Below are 22,733 nucleotides of genomic sequence, written 5' to 3'. Positions count from 1 at the left end.
CATTCTAACCCAGTGGGAGTCCCCCCTCTTACCCAGCCCAGCAACTTCTCAGCGTTCGCTACAGCTCCTTCCTAATCCTGGCCAACTTTCCCCCCCCCCCCCACCCCAAATAAACAAGGTAATCATCTTTTCTACTTCCTTAAAAAATGCCTTTGATAAAAAGATCGGCAGGCACTGTAAAATGAAAAAAAAAACCGCTGTAGTGATATGCATCACTGTGTATACACAAGGGGTTAATGTAAATACACCACAACTAAGTAACCACTAGAGGGAGCACCAGAGATGTATAAAACAAGCAAGTATAAAACAGGAAGTCAAGGAGCACTCTTCACAGGAACAGCAGCTGGTGAGCAGGACACAGACAGGCTGCTCAGATGTAACATAGTACAAGGACAGGAGAGAGAACGAACGCACATAATAAAGCATCTACTTCAACTGTAAGACTATGAGCTTTATTCAGACACAAGGAATAATACAGTACATTCATCAATGAATGACAATTCATTCATCTTAAGTGCCTGCACCCGACCTGCCAGCGATAGAGGAAGACAATCCCATCTTGCCAAATCCACTTAACCCTCCCCAGTGATATTATGTCGACGGAGCTCCCCCCCAATTTTGTGCCACCTGCACCTCCCACGTACCTAAAGTGGCTCACTGCCCTCCGGAATGGCAGCCCCCCCTCCCTCCACCCCTGTCCCTACCCCTGGCTGGGACACCAAAAAATATTCACTTTTGTCCAAATTTAGTTTATACCCCGAGAAAGACCCAAACACTCGAAGCAGCTCCGATATACCACCGACGACACACTTGGTTCCGACACATACAATAACAAGTCTTTGGCGTAAAAAGATACCCTATGCTCCATGCTCTTGATCTTCTCAACACGGTAGCCAAAGCTTCGATCGCAAGCGCAACAACAGGGGGGGATATAGGACATCCCTGCCTGGTCCCTCGATGCTCAATTCATTTTATTCGAGTGGACACTCGCCCTCAGCTCCCTGTAAAGTAATTTTACTCAATCCACAAATTGTGGCCTAATCCCAAACCGTTCCAAAACCACCAATAATACCTCCACTCTATCCAGTCAAACACTTTCTCGGCGTCCAGCACCACTACTACTTCTGTCTCCCTCTCCTCCGCCGGTGCCATAACTGCATTCAGAACCCTCCGTTGTTTGAAAAAAGCTGCCTCCCTCTTGCAAACCTCGTCTGATCTTCCCCTGTCACCTTCGGGGTGCACTCCTCCAGCCTACCCGCTGACACCTTCGGCAACACCTTTGCATCTAGATTCAAGAGTGATATGGGCCTATACGACCCACACTGTCGGATCCTTATCCTTCTTGAGCAGCAAGGAGATCGATACCTCTTCAAAGTCTGTGGTAACACCCCGTTCCCTATCGCCTCTTCAAACATTCCCACCATCAGCGGCGCCAGCTTACGAGAAGAGAAGATTAAGAGCACAATATCATTTAGGTAAACGAGAAAGCTAAGTAGCCAAGTTCTAAGTAGCCTAGAACTGTGTCAAGCCTAGTGACACGCGAGGTGGAAAAAGCACATGCTTCTGTCCGTTTCCATGGCTAGCATTTCCTGGAACAGATCACCAGAGCTTATGGTACACCACTCTGCATCCAGCATGTCTGACCAGGAGATTCTCCTGCTCTCACTTCCTGTCATTTACAATCTTCTGAGCCTACAATGGGGTTTGGCCACATTATGAAACCTTCCAGGGTGACCAAGTCTGAGGGTGGGATTTGAGCCCAGAGATTCTGGCTCAGAGGGGTGGTATGGGGGTTATAAGGGGCCATGGAGGGCATGGTGGATATGAGCTGGCAGTCTGCGGAGTCACAGGACAAGGAGCAGGATAGATAGCAAACAGAGAGCAATGGTTACCGGTAGTTACTCAGGCTGAAAGCAGATGAGAATTACATTTTTCACAGTTATTGGTGCTGGGCCCAATATTTTTGACTATTTGTATTGACACTACCTACAGGACCACAAGACCCCACTCTAAAGGCATCTCAGGAGGACACAATAGACTAAGTGATGAAAACTAACGTTAAATTTGCATCAAATAGATGTTTGCTAAACATCAGTAATAAATTCCTAATTAATTGGGAGTTAAATTCATCGTAATTAGTACTAAACCACCAGTGATTCAGTTAGTATTAGGTTTGAATTCCTGCTAATTAGAAGTATTTAAATTTTATGGAGGAGAGTTTTTTTCAGTGTCTTTGAACATGATAGATCTATTCAGTTTTTTAATGACCATTTCAAAGATACTGGGAATACAGGGGGGACATAGAGGGGGTTTGAGGGGGGGGATAGGCTGGCATGAAGGCTATGAGAGGCATTGCGGAGCATGGGGTTATAAGGGGGTACAGTGGATATGAGCTGGGAGTCTGCTAAGTCAAAGAGCAGAATAGATAGAAAACCGAGAGCAATGGTTAAGGGTAGCTAATCCGGTTGCAAGATCAGAATTACATTAATCACGGCAATTGGTGCTGGGTCCAATGTTCTTCACTGTTTACATTGGCAATTTGGATCAGGGAATCGAAATTTAAATATTATCAGATGGCAACAAATTAGGAAGTGTAGTTATTGCAAAGGACGATATGACAACATACAGGATGGCTTTAATAAACTTGCACAACGGCCAAATGAATTTCAAAATTGCTGAGTGTTGGAGTTGCGTATTTTAGTATGAAGAATAAAGAGGCCAGGTAATGTTGTGATATTGTGACTGGAATCTTCTGGCCCCACAAGCAGTGGAAAGCTTGGCGGGTGGGGGACATTAGTTTGGCGAGAGGCCATAAGTCTGTTTCCAGACATTGGGATGAACTGTATAAATATTGTCCTCGGGAGCTAAAGGTCAGTCAAGCTTCCCGACAAACGATGTCGGGAAGACCTTTTGCACGCATTAGAATGTCACGCAGGCTAGAATTAAGTTCACTCTCCAAATTAAGTTCTCCACCAGTGAAAACGTAGTGTTCACTTTTATGACTGCACATAAGTGGCGTGCCCAGGAAGTTGAGTTCTTCCATGATTAGTAGTGAGTTAACACTGCATTGTCCTCTTGTCTGTACATACCAGCCGATGTTTGAGACCGGGGGGTGGCAGTGCATGTTACGTGAAGGATAGCCGAGGAAGAGTTAGCGGGGATGTGCGGAGTTGTGTCCAGGCAGAGGTGGAAAGGCTGGCACAGGCTTCCCTCCGAGCAGAAATCACCAAACCTAAGACTTCAGATCAGAAGGTTCCTCCCAAAGTCTGACTGGGCTTGAAGGAGCAAAAGAACCTACAAAATGAATATATGCTGGTAGGATTAAATAAAAAGGGTAGGAGAAGGACAGTGGTTAGCACTGTTGCCTCAAAGCACCAGGGACCCGGGTTTGATTCCAACCTTGGGTGACTGAACGTGTGAAGTTTGCACGTTCTCCCCGTGTCTGCGTGGGTTTCCTCCGGGTGCTCCGGTTTCCTCCCACAGTCCAAAAATGTGCAGGTTAGGTGGATCGGCCATCCTGAATTGCCTCTTAGTGTCCAAAGGTTAGGTTGGGTTACGGGGACAGGGTGGGTGAGTGGGCCTATGTAGGATGCTCTTTTAGAGGGTCGGTGCAGACTCAGTGGGCCGAATGGCCTCCTTCTGCACTGGAGTGATTCTACGATTCCATGGAGCTTAAATGCTGTCATTAACCAGTGGGGCCTGATGATCTGTTTCTGTATTGTGCTTTCGATGTAACTCAATGTAACGTTGCTGTGGAGTGCAGCTCCCTCTTCTGTGCAGGAGAATGACAGTTCCAGTCCAGTATGTGGCAAGAAACTGCAGCTATTAGTCTGCAACTGGTAACTGTGAATGCAACATAATGGAGCAGATTCCTAAAGAAAACTTAGAATATTTTACTGATTAAAAATAGATGATAAATGCTAATTATGGGCTTAATGAAACACATCTCGAATTTGTCATGCATTTCATATCTGGGGTTGAGATTTGCCATTCACTCTCCCCTCCAGCAACAGTTTCCTCTCACCAAACTTTTTTTAATTGTTTCAGTGGATATGGGTGTCGCTGGTAAGACCAGCATTTATTGCCCGTCCCTAATTACCCTTGAAAAGGTAGTAGTGAGCTGCCTCCTTGAACCACTAGTCCCTATGGTGAGGGTACACCCACAGTGTAATAACCCACAATGAACTTTCATTTCATTTTATTTCAGTGCTGTTCGATGGGGTGTTACTGGACCCAGAGACAGTTATCATAGATATCATAGAATTTACAGTGCAGAAGGAGGCCATTTGGCCCATCGAGTCTGCACCGGATCTTGGAAAGAGCACCCCACCCAAGGTCAACACCTCCACCCCATCCCCACAACCCAGTAACCCCACCCAACACCAAGGGCAATTTTAGACACTAAGGACAATTTATCATGGCCAATCCACCTAACCTGCACATCTTTGGACTGTGGGAGGAAACCGGAGCACCCGGAGGAAACCCACGCACACACGGGGAGGATGTGCAGACTCGACACAGACAATGACCCAAGCCGGAATCGAACCTGGGACCCTGGAGCTGTGAAGCAATTGTGCTATCCACAAGGCTACCGTGCTGCCCAGAGTCCTTCCTATTTATTTCCTTCAGTCGCCTGAGGAACAGGGTATTCGATGACTGAGACCTCAAAACCCAGCACCAAGCTCATCTGCAGAACAGCTGTGGTCCCTGCCCTCCTGTTTGTATCAGAAACATGGACAATGTGCAGCAGACACCTAAAATTCTTGGAGCGATACCACCAATGCTGCCTCCTCCAAATCCTGCAAGGCCACTGACAGGATAAGAGCATCAACATGAGGATCCTCTCGCATATTGAGGCACTGGTCACGTTCGACCAGCTGCGATGGACAGGCCACATTGCCCGCATGCCTAACACATGACTCCCGAAACAATGGCTCAACTCTGAGCTCCGCAACGGCAAGCGATCATTAGGCATGCAGAGGGAAAGCTATAAGGACACTCACGAACCTCCTTAAATAAAAGCAACATCCCCACCAAAACGTGGGAGTCGCTTGTCCTAGAATGCGGAAAAAAAGCATCGGCAGGGTGAAGCACTTGGAGGTAAAACGTAAACAGTGGGTAGAGAGAGCAGAATCCAGAGCGTCCCACCTACCTCATCAAACACCACTTGCCAAACCTGTAGCAGTCAGTGGATCCAGGGTCAGAGTTTTCAGTCACCGCACAACCCATCTCCCCAGAGTGGAAGCAAGTCATCCTCGACACTGAAGGACTTCCCAAGAAGAGAAGTAGAGAGTGGGGGTAGTTAGGAAGGGTGGGATTGGAAGGGAGCATAAGATAGTCAGTTACTTTTTCTGTCAGTTCACTTACAATACTGTACATTATAAAAGAATAGTTGTGTTAAAATTTTAAAAAACCTGGCGCTGGATTCTCCGTTTGGGAGACTATGTGCTGATGCCGGCGTGGGAACAGTGGCATTTTACGTCCGAAAAACCGACGCAAAACCTCCACCAATCCTCCATCTGGTGTGGGGCTAGCAGGCATGCAGCGTAGAGCCGCCTGCTCTAGCTGCGGACACGGCTGGAGAATTGCCAGAACCGTGGTTGTGCATGCGCACGACGGCGGCCTGCAGCAGCTGTGTTGTGCAACATGCCATCAGCCGCGCTGTGTAACATGGCGTCTGGTGCGCGTGGACCTGGCCTGCCAAATAGTGCCCCCCTTTGGCAAGGCTCGCCACTCCCAGACCCACAACATTGCCCCCAGCCCCCGCCACAGCCCCCCTGCCTGCGGATTGACCCCCCGACTGTGGCAGCGCTGTACTTAATCCGCAGCCGCCACGCCGGGTTCCCGAAAGAAAAATACCATACGCGCCCCACGTGGCGGGAACTCGGCCCATCGAAGGCGGAGCGTCAGGGGAGGGCCTCGGGCAACGTCCTGAGGCCGCCCCAATGGCATTCAGCATACTCTGCGAGTACGCTGTTTTGGAGGGGGCGGAGCATTGCAAAAGCGCCGCTGCCCCTGATTCCGTCGCCAACGGGGATTATCCGGCCAATCACCGAACGTGATTTTGGCATCGGAGAACGGAGAATCCCGCCACTGGTGACTGCCGTTTATTCGGATCAACCAAGGATCTTGGGTATTTTAAATAAAATCTCATTTTAACTGTGTCGCAACTCTAGCTCAAGTGGGGCTTTGAATTAGGGCAGCACGGTAGCGCAGTGGTTAGGACTGCTGCCTCACGGTGCAGTAGACCCGGATTCAATCCCGGTCCCGGTCACTGTCTGTGTAGAGTTTGCACATTCTCCCCCTGTCTGCGTGAATCTCACCCCCATAACCCAAAGGTGTGCAGGCTCGGTGGATTGACCATGTTAAATTGCCCCTTAATTCTTAAAAAAAAGTGGGGCTAGAATTGACCACGCACCACTTTGTGCAGGTATGTCCTGTACACAAAAGGACAAATTCAACCCAACCAATTATTGCCCATCAGTCTACTCTCATCAGCAAAATGATAAAAGGAGTCATTAACTCAGCAATAACCTGCTTACGGACGCTCAGTTTGGGTTCCGCCAGGGTCACTCAGCCTCATTACAGCATTGGTTCAAACATGGACAAAAGCGCTGAATGCCAGAGCTGAGGTGAGAGTGACTGCCCTTGACATCAAGGCAGCATTTGACCGAGTATGGCATCAAGGAGCCCTAGCTAAACTGAAGTCAATGGGAATCGGTGAAAAAACTCTCCGCTGGTTGGAATCATACCTGGCACAAAGGAAGATGGTTGTGGTGGTTGCAAGTCAATCATCTCAGCTCTGGGGCATCACTGCAGGACTTCCTACGGGTAGTGTCCTAGGTCCAACCATCTTCAGGTGCTTCATCAATGACGTCCCTTCCATCATAAAGTCAGAAATGGGAATGTTTGCAGATGACTACACAATGCATAGCACCATTCACGGCTCCACTTGGATTGCCCCGTGCGCCCCCCGGGGGCCCGCTCGCGTCGCCAATCCCGCCGGCACAGAGGTGGTTTAAACCATGTCGGCAGGATTGGCCTGTCAGGGCACGCCGATCGGCGGGGCGTGATTCCTGCTCCTGCCGATTCCCGGGTGGCGGAGAATTCTGGCCACGGCGGGGGCGGGATTTACACCGGCCCCAGGCGATTCCCCGACCCTGCGGGGGTCGGAGAATTCTGCCCCAGATAACAAAGCAGTTAATGTCCAAATACAACAAGACCTGGAAAATGTCCAGGCTTGGGCTGACAAGTGGAAGTTGCATTCACGCTACACAAGTGCCAGGCAATGACCATCTCCTACAAGAGAGGATCTAACCACTGCCCCTTGACATTCAATAGCATTGCCACAGCTGAATCCCCCACAATCGACACCCTGGGGGTTACCATCGATCAAAAATTGAACAGGACTAACGAGTCATAGAAATACTGTGGCTACCATGGCCGGTTATAAGCTAGGAATTCTACGGCAAGTAACTCACTTCCTGACCCCCTAAAGCCTGTCCACCATCTGCAAGGCACAAGTCAGGAGTGTATACTCTCCACTCGCCTGGATGAGTGCAACTCCAACAACACTCAAAACGCTCGACACCATCTAGGATAATACAGTCCGTTTGATTGTTACCCCTTTCACAAACATTCAATCCCTCCACCACCGACGAATAGTGGCAGCCGTGTGTACCATCTACAAGATGCACTACAGGAACTCCCCAAGGTTCCTTAGACAGCACTTTCCAAACCCCACGGACACCACGATCTAAAAGAACAAGACTAGTAGATACCTGGGAACCCCACCACCTGGAGGTTTCCCTCCAAGTCACTCACCACCCTGACTTGGAAATATATCACCACTCCTTCACTGTCGCTGGAGCAACATCCTGGAACTCCTTCCCTAACAGCACTGTGGGTCTACCTACACCTCCGGGACTGCAGCGGTTCAAGAAGGCAGCTCACCACCAGCTTCTCAAGGGCAATTAGGAATGGGCATTGAATGCTGGCCCAACCAGCGACAAACCAGCGACACCCGCATCCCGTAAATGAATTTTAAAAATTTAATTTTAATTTCTTCACCTGTGAGTATGCACTAATTCCAGCTGAGTTAATGCGTCGACATTGCAGAATCAGGCTTGGGGCCCACAAATTGAAATGCCTGCCAACAAGCATCATTCAGGATTGCACAAATTGGAAAGTTTAAGAGAATTTATTGGTAATAATAGATGGATTACAGATCACAGATAAACTGTGGTCAGAGGTGTGATGAATGATAGTTATAAGGTGGTTAAACTGAAAAGCTTTCATGCATAAACCAACAAAGTGCTGTCACCTAAAATAGGAGAGACTTGTAAAAACAACAAAAGAGATAAAAGTGGCGGTTTCAAATTCACCCAGTCCTTGAACCGTGATGGTCGGTCCTCTTATAAATAGTTTCCTTACCACGCGTGTACACACCCTGTTGACTTGGGTTGGTTGATCAGATTAATTTTAACTATTTTCTTAGCGCATCGCTCACCCAACTTCAGGTTCTATCCTGAATCAGTAACTGAATGGTGAAGGTCATGGTGCAGTACATATAAATGGTTTCATAAAATGGTGTAGTACAAAACAGTGAGGCTTGTTGCCAAACTAACGTGACACATGCCTGGTGTGTGCACATATGTGTGTGTATAAAACTCCTCCAAACAAATCTCTCTTTCTGGGGGTGTCACACCTGCGCCTAACTGTTTCAGGCATATTCATGGTCAGCTATTTCCATTGGTTGGCGATTCTAAGACTAGTGGTCATCGTCTAAAAATAAGGGGTGGACCATTCGGGAGAGATGTTGGGAAGCACAGAATAATAGAATTATAGAATCACTACAGTGCAGAAGGAGGCCATTCAGCCCATTTAGTCTGCACCAACCCCCTGAAAAAGCACCCTACCTTGGCCCACACCCCCAACCTATCCCCATAACCCAATAAACCCCACCTAACCTTTTGAACATTAAGGTACAACATACTATGGCCAATCTACCTAACCTGCACATCTTTGGACTTCTTCACTCAAAGGGTGTTAGAGATTTGAACTCTCTCTCACAAACAGCACTTAAAGCTTGATCAGTTATTAATATTTTTAAATATATTTAGAATATCCAATTCATTTTTTCCGATTAAGGGGCAATTTAGCGTAGCCAATTGATCTACCCTGCCCATCTTTTTTGGGTTATGGGGATGAGACCCACGCAGACAAGGAGAGAATGTGCAAACTCCACATGGGCAGTGACCCGAGGCTGGGATCAAACCCAGGTCCTCGGCACCGTGAGACAGCAGTGCTAACCACTGCATGACCATGCTGCCCCTAGTTGTTAATTTTAAATCTGAGATAAATAGACTTTGTAAAGCAAAGATATTAAGGGATATAGGCCAACGGCAGGTATATGGTGTCAGACCAGAGATCAGCCATTATTTCATTAAATGGTCGGACAGGCTTGAGGGGCTGAATGGTCTCCTCCTGTTCCTATGATCAACAAGAAATTGTAACTCATTTTTTGTGTATGCAAAATGCAATGGTCTTGCTAATTCTCCTGCCCCCTGATCCCAGAATAGAGGGAGTTACAACTTTGCTGTTAGCACCTAATACACCTCAGAATTCCCGAAACAGCAAGTCAACTTTAATTAACTTGCAATGTCTCTAAACGTAATAGTAACCAATTGGAATTCTCTCAAGTGTGTAAAGGGGTCATTCAGCCCATTGGGTCTGCACCGACAATCTGAAAGAGCACACTAGTCCCAATCCCCTGCCCTATCCCCATAGGGATACGCTTGCACTCCCATAATACACTCCCATAATACAATGAGCACATTGACCATGGCCAATCTACCTAACCTGCACATCTTTGGACTGTAGGAGGAAACCAGGGTACCCAAAGGAAACCCATGCAGACATGAGGGGAATGTGTAAACTCCACACAGAAGGCCAGAATTGTGGGCAACACGGTAGCACAGTGGGTAGCATTGTTGCTTCACAGCTCCAGGGTCCCAGGTTCGATTTCCGGATTGGGTCACTGTCTGGTGGAGTCTGTACGTTGGCCCCGTGTCTGTGTGGGTTTCCTCCAGGTGCTCTGGTTTCCTCCCACAAGTCCCGAAAGACATGCTGTTAGGTAATTTAGACATTCTGAATTCTCCCTCTGTGTACCCGAACAGTCGCCGGAATGTGGAGACTTGGGACTTTTCACAGTAACTTAATTGCAGTGTTAATGTAAGCCTACTTGTGACAATAAAGATTATTATTATAATTTATTATTATGAACCTGAGTCCCTGGAACTGTGAGGCAGCAATGCTAAACATTGAGCCACTGTGCATCCTCTCAGTCCATATGCTAGTCCCATCTTTCAAAAGCCTATACCTCCTTGAACACACCTTCCATTAAATTCCTCTAACCTTTCACCCAATTCCTGTTCATTTACTGTTTGCACCTTCTCTCCAACAGTACTTTAGGACATTTTGCACTTTAAATGTGTTGCATATATGCAAGTGTGGTCAACTGCAAGTTATCTTATTCTTAAAAAACGCTTGCACTCCCATAATACGCTCCCATAATACAATGAGCTGACCCAAGTGTAGTTTAAGAAAAATTTTTGCAATAATATTTATTTGATGGACAACTCAAAATTGCCTTTGTGAACAGATATTCCAAACAGACAAGTTTTCAAGGACTACGATCCTGCTAACCTTTAAGTTAGATGCACAGTTGTGGTGCAGATTCCATTGCTTTAATTGTTTTTCATCTTTTTTGTCCTGTGTAGATTCTGAAGACATTTCCGTCCAGCAAAATCTTCAGAATGGCTGGCAGTACAACGTCGCTCCCAACTACTTTTCCAAGCAACTTCTCATGTCAACCGATTGACGATTTCCGAAATCAAGTCTATTCGACAGTGTACAGCCTTGTCTTTTTCGTAGGCTTCTTTGGAAATGCATTCGCTCTGTTTATTCTTGTGAAAACATTCAAACAGAGGACAGCCTTCAATGTCTACATGCTGAACCTGGCGGTGTCGGACATGCTTTGTGTTTGCACCTTGCCTCTGCGCGTCATCTACTACTCTAACAAAGGCAAGTGGATGTTTGGGGACTTCTTGTGCAGAATCACCTCTTACTTTCTCTATGTCAACCTGTACTGCAGCATTTACTTCATGACTGCCATGAGTTTTAATCGTTTCCTGGCCATTGTGTTCCCTGTAAAGAACATGAAAATAGTGAATGTTAAGAAGGCAAAGATAGTCTGTGCCGTGATTTGGATTTTTGTCACTGTTACCAGCAGCCCATTCCTGCTTTCAGGCTCGCATGTCCATGGCAATAAAACAAAGTGCTTTGAACCTCCAAATGATAGGGTTAACCGAGGGCTGAAAAGTCTTTTGATCATGAACTATGTTTCACTCATTTTGGGCTTCATCCTGCCGTTCTTTGTCATTCTTATTTGTTACATATTTATTATAAGGACCTTAATGAAAAGCACAGCCTCCATTCACAAAAAAAAAACATTGCATCAAAGAGCAGTGCATCTGATCATAATCGTGCTCGCCACTTTCCTGATCTGCTTCATGCCGTATCACCTCCAGCGCACATTACACCTGCATTCCATACAGCAGAAGGAGAAGAGCTGTGAAAACATTGTTTACATGCAGAAGTCAGTCGTGATCACACTCTGCCTGGCAGCTGCCAATACCTGCTTCGATCCACTCTTGTACTTCTTCTCTGCGGAGAACTTTAGACGACGACTCGCAAGCTCCTTCGCGAGAAAGTCGTCCATCTCGAGCAATCAGCTGTCGAACAAAAGGAAGCGCTCACAAATGCCGGCTGGACCTGAAAAATCTGATGAAGACCCTTTCAACCCTGCTCAGACAAGTGGAAGCAACAGCAACGAAAATGCGAGGCACAAGGGAAAGGACTGAGCCTTCTAAATGTGGAATACCTTTTGCCAGCAGAGTGTTGCACAAAGCAAATGTGAACCAAAATTGCTTAAGTGCCTAGATTCAGGGGCAGCACGGTGGCGCAGTGGTTAGCACTGCTGCCTCACGGCACCACGGTCCTGGGTTCCATCCCAGCCTCAGGCCACTGTCCATGTGGAGTTTGCACATTCTCCCCGTGTCTGAGTACGTATCGCTCCCACAACCCAAACGTGCAGGGTAGGTGAATTGGCCACGCTAAACTGCCCCTCAATTGGAAAAAAAGAATTGGATGCTCTTTTTAAAAAAAATTTTGAAGTGCCTAAATTCAATGTGTAGAAACCAAAATGTAACGGCCATTTCCTGATTATGGTGTTTATTATTATTTTTTTAAACCTTTGTTGTAACTCATTGCTGTCTTCAAAAGATGAATATTCACACTTCTTTAAAGAGGCATTGTCACCAAGGGGGGGAAAAAACATTTTCTTCGTTTACAAGCACATGTGTATGTCGAGGGTGTGTGAAAAGCTCCTAAACTGAAGTGAACATTTTATGTGTAGATTACTGAAAACATGTATGAGGGCACTCGCTCACAATGGACTTCAATTTGATTCAAAACAGTTGATGCCAAGGATTCCATGACTTGGAGATCGATTAGGCTGATGTGCACAATGTCCCACCATTTCAACTTTCTTTCTTTGGAGACAGATTGAGAATCCAATCCTTTGAAACTCTGAGAGACTTCAGCTTGATGGGGATGTTGAGCTGGGACTAGAGAGAATGCAGTTAAGATTAACACACCTTTGAACAATAATAATAATGGAGTTGTTTCCTCCTCAAAATGGTGGACCAGTTACCAGAATCATTGACTAAACCCTTTATGAAGAATGCTAGGAGCTCCCTAGTTGACCGTATGAAATTCAAGTTATAGAGCTAATTATAAAGGATTGCTTGTCGCCTATCGACAACAGGCAGCCAACCTGAAGATAAAGGTCCCATGAGATCAGTGAGTAGATGAGCCATTCTGAGCAAAAAACATCCCGAATTGAAAAGAGAATCATTGATGCCAGAAGGGGGCCTGATTTTTCAAATGCTCAGTCCTTTTTCGTTGAACTACAAAATTAAGTGAAAAGTGTATGATGTAATTGTGATGTATATGGCACCTTTTCCGCACCCTTTTTAAAAAAAACAAATAGAATTTGCCTCAACACTTTTTCATGAAGCAATTGCCAAATGATACAGGAAAGAACGTACTAGATGTATAAGCGAATTTCTAGTTGTAATTTACTGAGAATGTATGCAATTCAGGGCACATTAAGTTAAATTTTCCAAAGCCAAGACTTTGTTGGGGTGGGGGAATAGGCACCGGGGGGGGGGGGGGGGGGGGGTGGATTACGAAGGGGAACTAATTGCAATATTCTGAAAATTCTTTGTATAACAGATATGTTGCAGCATTGATGAAGCTGACTTGCTCCTTCAGATGGGCTGATTTTTTTATCTTATCCTTCTGTCAAGTGCCTTGGCGTGTTTTCTTTTCAAGTTCAGGGAGCATTTTTCTAAAGGTCTGCAGGAAATGTAAAGTAAATTGCTCACCTTTCTGCCACCTGCTGGCAGAACTTGTATAAATGATCAACATAACTTGTTAACATAACATTCACTGTCCAGCTGTCAGCCAGATATTAATTCGTATAAGCAACATAAAAGCAGTCAAGTTAATCTCTTTAACACATTCTGCGATTTTTATGCCACTATCAGCATTTTCTTTAGTCCTTAATGCTACCATTAGAACTCCCTTTGTCTTGTGTCCACGACATCCTTGTCAATCTCCTTAGTTCTTACCTATCCCTGACTTTCTATTCTATTTCACCCATCCACCTCTCTCCCCAACTAATGCCTGATGAAGGAGCTGCATTCCGAAAGCTAGTGATTCCAAACAAACCTGTTAAACTTTAACTTGGTGTTGTAAGACTTCTTCTTGTCCCCAGCTTGATAGAGTTTTCCGAAGAGGTCACAAAGATGATTGATGCAGGTAGGGAAGTGGATGTTGTCTATATGGACTTCAGTAAGGCCTTTGACAAGGTCCCTCATGGTAGACTGGTACAAAAGGTGAAGTCACACGGGATCAGGGGTGAGCTGGCAAGGTGGATACAGAACTGGATAGGTCATGGAAGGCAGAGAGTAGCAATGGAAGGGTGCTTTTCTAATTGGAGGGCTGTGACTAGTGATGTTCCACAGGGATCAGTGCTGGGACTTTTGCTGTTCGTAGTATATATAAATGATTTGGAGGAAAATGTAACTGGCCTGATTAGTAAGTTTGCAGATGACACAAGGGCAGCACGGTGGCCTAGTGGTTAGCACAACCGCCTCACGGCACTGAGGTCCCAGGTTCGATCCCGGCTCTGGGTCACTGTCCATGTGGAGTTTGCACATTCTCCCCGTGTCTGCGTGGGTTTCGCCCCCACAACCCAAAAATGTGCAGAGTAGGTGGATTGGCCACGCTAAATTGCCCCTTAATTGGAAAAAATAATTGGGTAATCTAAATTTATAAAAAAAAAGAAAGAAAAAAAAAGTTTGCAGATGACACAAAGGTTGGTGGAATTGCGGATAGCGATGAGGACTGTCAGATCATTTGGAGACTTGGGCGGAGAGATGGCAGATGGAGTTAAATCCGGACAAATGTGAGGTCATGCATTTTGGAAGGTGTAATACAGGTAGGGAATATACAGCGAATGGTAGAACCCTCAAGAGGATTGACAGTCAGAGAGATCTAGGTGTAGAGGCCCACAGGTCACTCAAAGGGGCATCACAGGTGGAGAAGGTAGTCAAGAAGGCATACGGCATGCTTACCTTCATTGGCCGGGGCATTGAGTATAAGAATTGGCAAGTAATGTTGCAGCTGTATAAAACCTTAGTTAGGCCACACTTGGAGTATAGTGTTCAATTCTGGTCGCCACACTACCAGAAGGATGGAGGCTTTAGAGAGGGTGCAAAAGAGATTTACCAGGGTGTTGCCTGGTATGGAGGGCATTAGCTATGAGGAGCGGTTGAATAAACTCGGTTTGTTCTCACTGGAACGACAGAGGGTGAGGGGAAACCTGATAGAGGTCTATAAAATTATGAGGGGCATAGACAGAGTGGATAGTCAGAGGCTTTTCGCCAGGGTAGAGGGGTCAATTACTAGGGGGCATAGGTTTAAGGTGCGAGGGGCAAAGTTTAGAGAAGATGTACGAGGCAAGTTTTTTACACAGAGGGTAGTGGGTGCCCGGAACTCGCTGCCAAAGGAGGTGGTGGAAGCAGGGACGATAGTGGCATTTAAGGGGCACCTTGACAAATACAAGAATAGGATGGGAATAGAGGGATACGGACCCAGGAAGTGTAGAAGATTTTAGTTTAGACGGGCAGCATGGTCGGCACAGGCTTGGAGGGCCGAGGGGCCTGTTCCTGTGCTGTACTTTTCTTTGTTATTTGTTCTATATAATCCATTACATTTCTACCCCTCGTCAGCTGTGATAAAGGCTCACAGACTTGAGACGTTAACTCTGTTTCTCTCTTCACTGATGCTGCCAGACCTGCTGAGTTCATCAGCATTTTCTGTTTTTATTTAAGTTAACCCGTTTCTTTGTAAATGAGAGAACTAGGCACTGACAGCAGTTTATAAATTTGCCATACCTCTTTGTCCCACAAACACTTGGATTGCAGACCTGACAGTCAGGCAACATGGTCCTATTTGCACTCATCCTCCTTTTTCATGGGTTTGTCTCATTATAATTATGTGGGCCTTGGGGTTTCAGGATCATTATTCCCAGCACTGTTACACCGTTGGTGAATAAACTCCAATTGAAACAACAAGATCTGTTCGTAAACTCACCCTGGAATTTATACAAATTAATCAGAACATTGCAAAAGGAACATGCTCTGACTTAAATTGATGTAGCAGCCCAACTTGAATTAAAAGTAAACTGCTGACACATTTATACGTGGTTAGCTAGTCTTCTCAGTTCATTTATCACAACACAGAATGGATTCAGAGAATCAGCAACAGGGCCAAAGCAACTGTGGCTTTATATGTTAAGACATGCTCAAAAATCATATAGTACCCATATTATGCCTACTAGCACACCCTATCGGAAAGCTGATGAGATAGGGTGCCACGCATCCAATGGTGACCCAGCAAGTCAAGTTATGATTACATTTCTGGATGCCTTTGATTTAGGGGGGGAAGGGTGCATACAGGTCAGAGATTTGACTGGTGGAACCCATGCTGTGTTAAGACGTCACAGGAGGTGCTGGTCAATTCCGTCTTTATTGCACTCCACACAGAACATCACCTTGCATGTGGTGATACTTCTGCATGAAGGTGCGATATATAAACAGCGCAGAGAAACATAATTTTGGACTGAAAGGGGGAAAGTATGAAAACCAAAGGTTAAAAGGAAGAATTACAAAGCAAGTTCCTTTGTAAAGGAGCCTGTATCATAATTCTCTTTTCTATAACATCACTTTGCACTCACTATAAATTCAACACATCAGAATGTGAAGCATGTATTTCTGTTTATGTGATCTAATTTGTTTGTTTTTTTTGGTTGGTATAATAGCCTTAGAGGAACACCAATCATAATTTTGCTATGCTGACTGCCAGAAGGTCTATTTTTATATTTCTTAAATGGCCTTATATGTGCAGAATGTTTTATAATTAAATAAGTTTCACCATGCATCTTTATTTTAGAGTTGGCTTTCTTCAGTAGGAAAATAATAAATTGATTTTTTGTTCTCCTTGTTGGGTCTTCTTCCACACTGCAACTTCTCCTGACTGAGAGAGACTATCTGGGTGATTGGTCAGTGCTGTTTGCTATGATTGGCCTGATCCAGATTCTGGCGAAGGGTGACTTGGCTCTCTTTCACCCCCGTCACTGCATTGATACAAAGTGTCAGCAGTGGCTCAATGGAAGGGTCTCGCACCTCTGAATCAGGAGACGAGAGGTTTGTGACCCACACTAGATGTTTGAGCACAACATCGAGGTTCTGTGCAGTTTTCAAAGGCTGCTTGGGGCTGTTTAGCACACTGGGCTAAATCGCTGGCTTTGAAAGCAGGCCAGCAGCACGATTCGATTCCCGTAACAGCCTCCCCGGACAGGCGCCAGAATGTGGCGACTAGGGGCTTTTCACAGTAACTTCTTTGAAGCCTACTCGTGACAATAAGCGATTTTCATTTCGTTCATTTCATTAATGGAAAGATTCTGGGTGGGATTTAACGAAATGGGAACAAAGTCCCATAGAGAGTGAGTTTAGATGTTTCCCTGCGCTTGCAGTGCCGTGGAAATCAACACTATGAAGCGCCACTCATGTTAGATAGGGGGTCCCAGCAGGGAACACACATCTCAGGCCACACATAACTCCATTCTGTGCACGGAGGAGCTCCGCTCACCAGAACTGCTAGCGAGAGATCGGGATCGGGATGCCATTTGTAAATGGCCTTCCGATCTCTCAAACCCCTGAAGCAACGGGTAGCATTGTGGATAGCACAATGGCTTCACAGCTCCAGGGTCCCAGGTTCGATTCCGGCTTGGGTCACTGTCTGTGCGGAGTCTGCACATCCTCCCCGTGTGTGCGTGGGTTTCCTCCGGGTGCTCCGGTTTCCTCCCACAGTCCAAAGATGTGCAGGTCAGGTGGATTGGCCATGATAAATTGCCCTTAGTGTCCAAAAGTGCCCTTAGTGTTGGGTGGGGTTACTGGGTTGTGGGGATAGGGTGGAGGTGCTGACCTTGGGTAGGGTGCTCTTTCCAAGAGCCGGTGCAGACTCGATGGGCCAAATGGCCTCCTTCTGCACTGTAAAGTCTATGTAAAAACCCATGCAGGCCACCCCAGCCAGGTCACCATTAAGCAAGAAATGCTTTCTTGGTACCATCAACTCGGCACCTTGGCAGTGCCTCTGCCAGTGTATCCAGGTGGCACCAGCAGTGCCAGGGTACCACACTGCCCAAAGGGCATGCACCTCGGAGCCTTGGATCCCCTGAGAGAGCCCCCACAAGCGCTGATCGATCTGGTCCCATCCTCTGCACCTTCAGGGGCTAGGCCAGCACAGGAGTGGTTTGCTACCCACCGGCTGGCGGGGAAGGGGCTTGGTCATGCCGACCGGTGCCGAAGGGCCTCCACCACCGGTGCTAGTTGCCGCATGCATGGGAGCGCCAGCGCGTGTGCTGGCGTCATCCCAGCGCATACACAGGGGGGGTTCATCTCCGCGTTGGCCATCGTGGACTTTTACACCAGCCAACTCGGAGGAATAGAATGCTCCCGTGGCACAGGCCCGCCCGTGGATAGGTGGACCCCGATCGCGGGCCAGGCAACCGTGGGGGCACCTCCCGGCACCAGATCCCCCTGCGCCCCCCCCCCCCCCCCCCCCCCACCCACGAAGACCCTAGAGCCCGCCTGCGCAGCCATGTCCCACTGGTAAGTACCTACTCTAATTTATGCTGGCGGGACCGGCCGAAAACAATCGGGCAATCGACCCATAGAGGGCCGGAGAATCGGCGGGAGGGGCGGCCACAACGCGATTCCCGCCAAATTCCCGGGGCCGGAGAATTCAGCAGCCGGCAGGGGCGGGATTCACACTGCCCCCACCCCACCACCCGGCGATTCTCCGAACCGGCGGGGGGTCGAATAATTCCGTCCTTGATATTTAAACTGGGTGGTGCTCTCCAGTGTTTGTATTACATTGAGATGTAATGGGCGGGATTCTCCGTTTTGGGGCTAAGTGTTGACGCCGTCGTAAATGCCTCCGCGTTTTATGACGGCATCATCGGGCCCCTAGGACCAGCGATACATGAGTCCAGCACGGCACTGGAGCGACTCACACAGCTACAGCTGCCAATACCGGTGTCAGGATGGGCGCCACGGCCGGCGCAAATTCGCGCATGCGCGTGAGTTGCCTTCTCCGCACCGGCCCCCATGCAACATCGCGGAGAGCTACAGGGGCCCGGCGTGGAGGAACATAGTCCCCCACTGGGATAAGCCCACCTGCCGATCGGTGGGCCCCAATCATCACGTGCCAGGCCACCGTGGAGGACCCCTCCCCCCCCCCCACCTGCAGGGTTGGATACCCACTCCCCTCCCCACCAGCCCCCCGCAACATGAACACCAAGTTCCTGCCGGGTAGGATCACACGAAAACGACGCCGGCGGGACTCGGCCTAACTTGGCGGGCACCCGGCCCATTGCGTAGGGAGGATCCCTGGGGGGGGGGGGGGGGGGGGGCGTGTTGAGCGACTACCGACCGGTGCTGCACTGACCAGTGCCGCGCCGACCTTGCCGGCGCCAATGGTGCCGATACTCCGGTCATCGGAGAATCACCGGACCGGCATTGCGTGATTCGTGCCTCCCCGTCGATTCCTCTGACCCAGCGCGAGGTCGGAGAATCCCGCCCAATAATTAACCCTTCACTGGTATATATAATCATATCCTTACAAGCTGCTTTTGGGATGCAGCATGGTCGTAAAATTACGCCCTCTGTGGTGCTATTTTGAGGCCTTCTCCACATTGTCCTACGGAACATTTACCCCTCAAACTACATCACTTTAAGTGCAATATTGGGCTTAATATTCATCGGGAGAAGAGGAGGGAGGGGACAGAAAAGAACTTCCAGATGGGAAAGTTCCAGGGACAAACATTCGCTGAAGAATGAGGGCTTTCTAGCAGGCAGACAGCGTGATTGACAGGCTACTTGCTCACAGATAAGAAAGTTGACAGCAGAAGACCACAGCCAGCAGCAAAATGTGAGATTGTTGGGATCTGGCAAATCTTGGTCAAGGTGGAGAACCTTTGTCCAGAAAGTAGGACTAAGACCTGAGGACAAAGGTTCAGGGGCGAGAGCTTCTTTGCTTCTCGCAGTACCCCTTCTCAGAGAATGCTTTTACTGTATGACAGGCTTCTTGGAAGCTGCTTCATCTGTCTTGCACCATTCATGACCATTTGTTGCTGGCATCTGCAGCCTTTGGAACAAGGCCCCCTTCACAGTGGACCTGGTGGACACCCATTGTCAGAGCAACAAACTGCCTATCAATAGCGAGCCAACACCTGCCCCTGGCCCCCACCAACCCCAACCCCAGGCCTGCAAGTTGGAGGAAAAACACTTCTGCTCACTTTCAACCCCAACTATTTGATTGATCTCATCCTTACGATAATTACCTCACGGCAATCCCTCAGATCCCACAGCAGGAACATGAGGTAAGAGTGAGAGACCTAGGGATGCTAATGTTGTGGTTGAGTTAAAGAGAAAAGCCCGCTGAAGAGTTAAATGGATTCCCAACCTGCTGACCGCCCCCACCATTTTGGCAGGAAATAAATTGAGAAGATTCGGTCTTTGCTGGGTGAGGGACGAAATTTCCCACATTACCACCATGGAAAGAAAATGCTTTGAGACGACCAGAGGCTGTGAAAGGCACTGTGTAATAATAATAATAATAATAATAATAATATGCAATGGTAAATGCAAGTGTTTCCTCTGTACATCCTGGGGCTATACTATTGCTGGATTGTATCAAACACTTTGTAAACTGCCAAGAGATTAACCGTGGTCCGGAATAAAGTGATCAAGCTGCTGTGCTTCTTTATTAATTTGGTGAACAATATCCCTATGTTCTTGAGCCTTACACATTGGTTCATAGAATCGTAGAGTTTACAGTGCAGAAGGAGGCCATTTGACCCATCGAGTCTGCACCGGCCCTTGGAAAGAGCACCCTACCCAAGCCCCTACCTTCACCTTATCACCTCACCCCCACCCTATCCCCATAACCTCACCTAACCGTTTATGTTTGGACACCTAAGGGCAATTTTGCATGGCCAATCCACCTAACCTGCACATCTTTGGACTGCGGGAGGAAACCGGAGCACCTGGAGGAAACCCATGCAGACACGGGGAGAACGTGCAGACTCCCCACAGGCAATGGCCCAAGGCAGGAATCGAACCTGGGACCTTGGATCTGTGAAGCTACTGTGCTAACCACTGTGCTACCGTGCTGCCCGTAACTCATTCAGCTAACTCATTATGACATTGGGTCATCTGTACCCAATCGTTCTTGTTTTCCTTGCCTGAAGGTAGGCAATTAAGGGCAATTGGAAATGGGCATTAATGCTGCCCTAGCCAGCAACCCCCAAATCCCATAAATACCTTTTTAAAACTCATTTTGTTCATTGTCTGCTGATGCTTCACCCAGAGCCATTTTCTTGACAGTCTTTGTCAGCGGCGGTTTGCTGTTGCCTTCCATCCTCAGTGCCAGGGTGGCAGATCCCAAGCCTATCTCAGCCAGAAGAGGGATCAAACCTATACTGTTGGCATTAACTTGATTCATATATTAGCCATCCAGCCAACTCATGATGGAGGCACCCTCTGAAGAGATGGTAAATGTTTTGCTCATTCAAAGGCCACAGATGTCAATCTCTCATTAATGGAGGAGCAACCTCTCGACTGGACAGCCAGAGGCTGCAGCTGTGGTCTGGCATGTCTGGTGGAGTGGTGGAGAAGTTGCCAAGCTGGATGGAGCACTGGTGCCACATTCCCCCGGCCGCCCCCCTCACTTCCCCACCTCCCGGCCATGTTTCAGTTGGCAGTTTAGGCCCACAACTGACTATAAAATTCCAGTTGACTTCTGCTGAGCTATGTTAATAGGCTATTTAATTGCTCTAATCGGCTACCCATCATCTATAGTCTGGTCAATCTGCATGCCCCACCTCCCCCATTCCCCCCACCACTCCACTCCATGGCAGGAGACCAGTACATCCGCTGGCGTCAGAGATCATCTGCCTGCATAGGCTGTCAAATTATTTTGGTCCATTGGCTCCACAGTATGTATGCTTTGGCAGGTTTTGCTTTGGCAGCTTTCCTTTTTTTCAAAGTGTCTTTATTCAGGATTTTTCAGTTATGGAAAGCAAAGGCAATACAAGATGGCCACTCGTGCACAGCTCCACCCTCATCCCCGCCACCTTGGACATTGCCTCAAAGAAGGCTGTCCAGAACCCAAAAATCTGGGGCAAGACCAGAACATGTGAGCGTGATTGGACGAGCCTCCTAGGCACTGTTCGCATTTATCCTCCACCTCGGGGAAGAACCTGCTCATTCGGGTTCTAGTTAAGTGGGCTCTGTGTACCACTTTCAGCTGCATGAGGCTTAGCTTTACGCAAGTGGAGGTGGAGTTGACCCTACGTCAACTTCACTCCAGCGCCCCCACCCTATTCCAAACCCCAAGCTCTCCTCCCATTTTCTCTTGTCTCATCCAGTTGTCTTTGCCCTCCCCAGTCGTCACCCATACAGGTCGCCGCAGTTCTCCTTCCGTAAGATGTCCGCGTCCAGTAGATCCTCTAGCAACCACTGTTGTGGTGGTCATGCGTATGTTCTTGTTTCACTAGGTAGGAGGTTTTTGACCTGAATATATCTTAGTTTGTTCCCCCTGTCAGCTCGAACTTCTCTGTTAGTCCTCGAGAGTTGTCAATCTGTTGTCAGCGTAGAAGTCCCTCACTGTCAGCGTCCCCCCATCCTGCCTCCATCTTTTTCAGGCAGCGTCCGTTGTCACGGGTGTGAACCTGTGGTCATTGCAGATGGGGGGCCCTGCCGGACATTTTGGTTAGCCCGAAGTGCTGTCGCAGTTGGTTCTACTACCAGAGTGTTGCTATCACCATTGGGCTGTTGAGTGTTTGTTCAGTGGTGATGGGAGCACAGCCATGGCCAGGGCCCAGAGGGAGATCCCCCTGCAGGAGCCCTCCTCCCTCTCCACCCAATCGGCTTCTGGCTCCTTTACCCACCCCTTTACCCTTTCCGCAGTTGCGC

The 22,733-nt window shown here is 47.8% G+C and overlaps 1 protein-coding gene across 2 annotated transcripts in view; it reads left to right on the top strand.

The window, feature by feature from the left end:
- Nucleotides 1-12,266, top strand: part of cysltr1 (cysteinyl leukotriene receptor 1) — a 39,059-nt gene extending 26,793 nt beyond the window's left edge. The window contains exon 2 of one of the 2 annotated variants that reach the window (XM_038775900.1): nt 10,780-12,266. In XM_038775900.1, coding sequence (XP_038631828.1) covers nt 10,818-11,924 — 1,107 coding nt within the window. In that variant the 5' untranslated portion in view covers nt 10,780-10,817 and the 3' untranslated portion in view covers nt 11,925-12,266. The remainder of the gene's footprint in view (nt 1-10,779) is intronic. The other variant, XM_038775899.1, reaches the window with a different exon arrangement.
- The last annotated feature ends 10,467 nt before the right edge of the window (nt 12,267-22,733 follow it).

Source organism: Scyliorhinus canicula, chromosome 17, assembly GCF_902713615.1.
Source record: "Scyliorhinus canicula chromosome 17, sScyCan1.1, whole genome shotgun sequence".
Taxonomy (NCBI): Eukaryota; Metazoa; Chordata; class Chondrichthyes; order Carcharhiniformes; family Scyliorhinidae; genus Scyliorhinus; species Scyliorhinus canicula.
Note: the sequence above shows the minus strand (reverse complement) of the source record. Positions and strands in the feature narration are given on the sequence as shown.